Below are 5,864 nucleotides of genomic sequence, written 5' to 3'. Positions count from 1 at the left end.
GCTCCTCGAGGTCCATGGGCGGCTGCCAGGTGAACGTTAAACATGGCGGATTCCGAACAAAGCCTCAAAATTTTCGGTTCGGTGATCTCGTGGAAGTCCGAAGGCGATATCTCCGATGAGAGATGGGTTCGTACCTATGTTTTTTCTTCTTCTATTTTTTTTTCTTTTCCGCAGCGAGAATACGCCGAAACGCCAAGTAGAGGAGAGAATTTGTGCTTTCCGTTTTCGTGAAAATACAGAAGGGGGTATATGCTTATTCACACAGAAGGGACCGCTGCTTCTTTCAGCCCGATGTACTTCATCGTCAAGTCAAGGCTAATGAGCACCTCCGGATTTATTTTGAACCATTCGTCAACAAAATGTGCCGTACACTACTTGTCCTGTTTCACCTGTTTCCAAGTTGGCATAGACGGATGGATTCGCGGCGAGAATAGGTTTCCCGTCTGTATAATAAAGTAGAGGAAGCGTCTACGAAGGAGTAGGTTACAAGCTGATGCTGTAATGGTTGAAACAGATGATGAGAATGACAGCACACCCTCTTCACATCCACGGAGACTCTTGAAAGCGGGAACAGTCCTTGGTTTCGTCAACACTCCCGCCCCTTCGACTTGATGTTCCTGGATTTCCAGATAATGTAGTAGCTGAATGGGCATTCGTATGTATGCCCCATTGCCAGTCCTAAGGGCACAGAAGTGAACGAGACCATCTCGCCCATGTATCTCTTGTATTCGTGCGAGCTTCCAAAACATCCTGCGAAGTCTTTCAGCGGAGTGCATTACGATTTGATGTTGTCGAACTGTTCTGGATGTACGCTGCTGATTAAGATTAGCTGACCGTAAATGGCGTCGGATACTGACTTGACCATTGTCTCCAGTAGCGGTCAAGAAGCCTCTCTTCCTCTTTGTTCAAAGTTCTCAGATTACGATGAGCAACCGCCAGCTGTAGGCTGGTCGTCGGTGGTAAAGTAGTAAGCCTTTTCCCAATGAGTAGATGTGAGGGAGACAGGGCTTCGGTGTCTTCTTGGTCTTCTGTTAACGGTGTCAAAGGTCTCAAGTTAACAATTACTTCGACTTCAGTGAGCACAGTTTGTATTCCTTGGAATTCGAGCTCACTCCGACCCAATGCTCTTCTCATGGCTTCCTTGACCGAACGCACCATTCGATCCCAAAACCCTCCCCACCACGCTGCGCGTTCAACAATGAATTCCCACGTAATCCGAACCTGGTGCGGCATAATCCCGGACATCTCGAAACTGAACAGCCAGCACGGCAGGGAGCTCACGAGAAGCTTTCTTGAATGTGAAGAAATTATCTGAATGAATCTTCTTTGAGATTGCTCTTCGTGCGACGAAGCGCTCGAAAGCCATGAGAAAAGTCCCAAATACTTGATCTGTCACAAGCTCAGATGATTGATGCCCCGCGATACCTCAGGTTAGGAGATCAGCCGGATTGCTCTCGCTGGGACAATGCCTCCACTTGTCTGGGGACGTTAGTCCTTGTATCTCTTGAACACGGTTAGAACACGGTTTTCCACCGTTTCACCGATGCTTTGATCCAATAGTTGGCTATGAGAGAGTCGCTCCAAAACATGCAGTCAAATTCTATTTCAAACGACGTACACAGAAAGCGGTACAATCACCAAGCAAGGAGAGCAGCCGTGAGTTAAAGCCTAGCTAAGGTCTGATGCTTGATCGTAGCAACTCTGCTCTTGCTGACAAGAAACTCTATACGAGGCGATCCTTCGCACGTCAATTCAGCGTAGGCTACCGCACCGCGAACACTTGGACTGGCATCTGGAAATATGTGAATCTCACTCCGTACGCCAGTGTCTGAATTCCCTAGATGCAGAGGAAGGAATATACCTTGTAAGTGCGCTCGTCCAGCGCACAACTCGTTCCATACCGCTTCGATCTCCGTTGGCAGAGGATCATCCCAGTCCACTTCTGCTTGCCAAATCTGTTGCAACAGGAGTTTCCCTGTAATGGTGAACGGCCCAAGCATATCTAATGGGTCACAGACTCTGGACACTGATTGCAGGATGCTTGTCTTCATAATCGTCGCCTTGCCCACAAAACGGATTACAGAGGCGAGACAGCAGCGTAGTAGATCCCACACAAGTCCCAGCAGATTATTTGTTTGATTTTGCACCGTCTCTGTGGTTGAATTGCCGTTCAACATGTTCACTAACAGGGTCTCCTCCTTTGTTACACACTTATTGACTTTCATACCTGCAGAGTCGAATATGCCCAGTGTTTCTCTATACAGAGTTGCGGCGGCGCCCGATGTTTCTACCCTGACAACCAGATCATCGACGTAGAAGCTACTAGGCAGCAGTGTCGCAGTCTGGAGGTAGTCCTGTTCACACTTCCGTAGGCGATGTCGGATAGTGGCGGCGAGAAGAAAAGGACTGGACCTGGCCCCGAATGACACTCGTGTCATCTTCTAGATCTTAGTGTTTAGGAGTGGTTGTCCAGCGATCGGAGTTGTGCGATACCAAATGAAACGTAGCGCATATGTGTCAGATTTGTGAAGTGCGATCTGTAAAAATGTCTTGTCTATGTCCGCAACGAGGGCGATGCGGTGAAATCGGAACCTCAGTGGTAGGGACAGTATGTCCGGATTCAGGTTAGGACCCGCGTGTAACACTTCATTCAATGACAGGAAACCTGATGCACTTGAAGACGCATCAAACACGATGCGAACCTTCGTCGTTCCTCTTTCACGTCTGATTACAGCGTGGTGAGGCATGCAATATTCCGGTCCGGCTTTAGACGTAGTATCATCGACCCGCTCGGCGTGCCCGTTGTCAAGAGATTGACGTATGACTTGATCATATTTGGTCATGACGTCTTGGTCCTTGGGCAGCATTAGCATAGCACTCGGCTGTTGCTTTGTTCGTTCCGAGCCGCGACACTAAATTTTCCTTGAAAAAGTTGAATCTTCTATAGTAGGAAGTGGTCCAGTGGGTTCAACAAACCCGATATGTTCCAGGTCCCAAAGCGACTGCAGTGCCTTGTCTAATTCATCGTCCTGGATGACGTTCGAAACTCCGATGTGGAAGCTCTTGATTTCGGGTACGGCGTAATCTCCAGTGGGACCTAGTAATGCCAACCATAACTGTTTCAAGGGCAAGCATATTGCGGTGGAGACGAACCTGCTTGCCGGTGAAGACCGCAGCATACAAATCCGCGCCCAAAAGAATGCTTATTTCTGGCGTTGAACCCGGTGCTACCGACAAATCAGCTAACCGCATTCCTAAGTCCTGTAGCTGGCTTAGCGTTTTGCGGTCAACATTGGGAAGGTTGCTTAGGCATATTCGCGTCACAGGTTCGCGTCTTCAGGAGGAAACCTGTTGCTGTGGAGAGCGCCGTTGCCAAGTGCCGCTTGCTACAATGGCGCCGTCTGTTGTCTTCGAGCCACTTTGCCTACAGAGCACAGTCAAGTGCCTTCCCCCGCACCGATCGCATTTGAGGCTGCGGCTTGATCGACATAATTTCGCAGTGTGGTTCTGCTTGGCGCAGCGGAAACAGCGATGACTGCGACGAAGTAGTTCCTGCAAGTCAGCGACGCTAGCCTCAACTCTGCACATTTTGACATCATGATCGCTCCCACAGAAAAAGCAAGGCTCTACCTTCCTTTGAGCGGTGTCGCTGCTGGCTTCCTAGCTTCTGTACCGAGAGCAGCAGCTGAAGGTAAGCGCTCGTTGGACTTACGCAATTGCCTAATTACTGTTAGGCGTTGTGAATCGCAAGGACTCGTGAATTCCCTCTGCCTCTGCACGGTGTTCTCTACATTCGGCCCCTGCCCTGACGAAGTCCAGCAGTTTGTGGAGAATGTTCTGATGACGGTCTTCATCATCTCAGGAGGCCTCTACTGGATAACTATAAAGTTTCCTCTGGAAGCTGAATGTTAGACCTTCAGGAAGAACCTGCTACAGGACAGGATACAGAAGTGATGAATGGGAACTGCATTTGGTACGCAGGGATTCTAGACTGCGAATGTGTCCTCGTACTGTGTCATGAAAACGTCTAAGCTCGGTGACGTTTCGGGAGGAGCGATGTGCTCTAATGCTCAAGAGACGCTTCAAATGTAACTGGAGAATTTCAGGATTTCAGGACAAGTCAGGATTTCCAAATCGGTCCTTCAACGTCTTGATCGCAGTGTCGTACATTACACCAGTGACCTGGAGGCCTTTTATTGAGGCGGCAGCCTCGCCCGTTCCACAGTAGCCATTTACGACATCTTCTCGTTGGAAGTCAAGGATGCGTTGTTGTGGACAATGTATTCAAAGCGAGTCCAGGACTGCCATCCAATTATCTCAGCGTCCGTCCAATTTGAGGAGTTCCAGCTTTGGCAAATTAGGATGGCGACTGGTGGACTCACGAGCCCCCGATCCTGACTGTAAACTGATCCATTTAGAAGGTGGAAGTGGCTGCAGAGAAGTTTGCGATTGAAGCTGGTTCTTCAGAAGGTTGCAATTGAAGCTGGTTAAAACTGGTTCTTGGTAGACAAACGACTTGCACTGTGCAATCTTGATAATCCAGTAATTTATCAAATTCTGCTCAGCCTGTTCCAACGAAAACAAAGACTCCAACCTGTGGTCGACTTCATTAAGTCCCTAAGAGAATGTGGCAATCCGTTCTAGTAGTAGCTGGCAACGTTGGACGAGTTCCGAGGAATTCGCTTCGGTCTCGGCCAGGTGATCTGGCTCGTTGAGGACTGCTGTAAGTCGCTGCCGAAGGGACTTGCACTTTTGTAGAAGCACAGCCTTGTTTCTTTGTGCCTGCGGTTCCATCGTACGGTAGACCTTTATGAGCCCTCTGTTCCAGGTTGAGAAGAAATAATAATTGTTCCAGAAATAGAAGTTCTAGAAGTTCAATAGGTTTGGGCATCATGTAATGAAGTAGATGAAGCGTCTGCGAAGGAGCAGGTCACAAGATGATGCTTTACTGGATGAAACAGATGATGAGAATGAGAGCACGCCCTCTTGGAATTGCGTCCCATGCACGTAGATGCATGCGAAGGCTGAAACAGTCCTTGTTTTCGTTAACACCGTCTTTAGGAAGCAACTCAAATATGACAGTGATCAAAAAATAATTTGAACGACGCATCTCTCGATTACTCGCCGAGCGCCGATGACGAATTAGACCACGGAAGCAACGACAGATTAGTAGAGCGTGTTGGTTCTGAAACATATTGTGGCCGAACGCAAGGTGAGACAGCCAACATTGTGAGCAGCAAGACTCCACACTAAGAGAAAATGGTCACCTTCCTTCAGGATGATTTGGGGGCCAGAATCGGTACGGTCGTCTTTGTAATAAACGTCACTTGATGTTTGACGCTGTGTTAGTGATGTGTGTCCTTGTGTCGTACGCCCAAGAAACACTCCGTCCTCGCGTCGCCGAAAGGAAGTCGGCATCACGCTCTAGCGCAGCCAGGAAGCACTTCACTAGCACTTACAATTTTTCTTATCGCGAAAATCAACCTCCAAATGCAAAATGACAGCGAAATGAACGTCACGAGCTCCAACAGGAGGAACAATATGCGTCACTTCCGTGGTCTGCTAGCGCGGCGCTGCGACGCTCACCAGGGCCTCAGAGCGCTCCGCGGCAGGTTTTTGCATCATGAATATGGCGTCATTTCAGCGAATATCCGCAAATATCTGTCGTATTCCGCATTCTTTTGATACACACCCCCATATGAGGTAAACAGATTTGCTGGTTATTTTCACTTCCAACGTCCTCTAAAACATATTTCAGGACCGAGTTTACAAGCTTGCTTGCAAATTTTGAGGGGGTCGTAGAAGCCGCCGTTCACGGCCGTGGTTAATATCGCATAGTTTCAATGTTTGAAGGATTTTCAACT

General features: G+C 48.6%; 1 protein-coding gene across 1 annotated transcript; it reads right to left on the bottom strand.

The window, feature by feature from the left end:
* Positions 1–1,661: 1,661 nt before the first annotated feature.
* LOC135392440 (uncharacterized) lies at positions 1,662–2,438 on the bottom strand. The gene has a single exon (XM_064623150.1). It carries the CDS (start codon positions 2,436–2,438, stop codon positions 1,662–1,664), a length of 777 nt encoding a protein of 258 aa, XP_064479220.1.
* Between the last annotated feature and the right edge of the window lie 3,426 nt (positions 2,439–5,864).

This window comes from Ornithodoros turicata, chromosome 4 (genome assembly GCF_037126465.1).
Source record: "Ornithodoros turicata isolate Travis chromosome 4, ASM3712646v1, whole genome shotgun sequence".
Classification (NCBI taxonomy): domain Eukaryota; kingdom Metazoa; phylum Arthropoda; class Arachnida; order Ixodida; family Argasidae; genus Ornithodoros; species Ornithodoros turicata.
The sequence above is the reverse complement of the archived record's forward strand: the minus strand, read 5'-3'. Positions and strand labels throughout refer to the sequence as shown.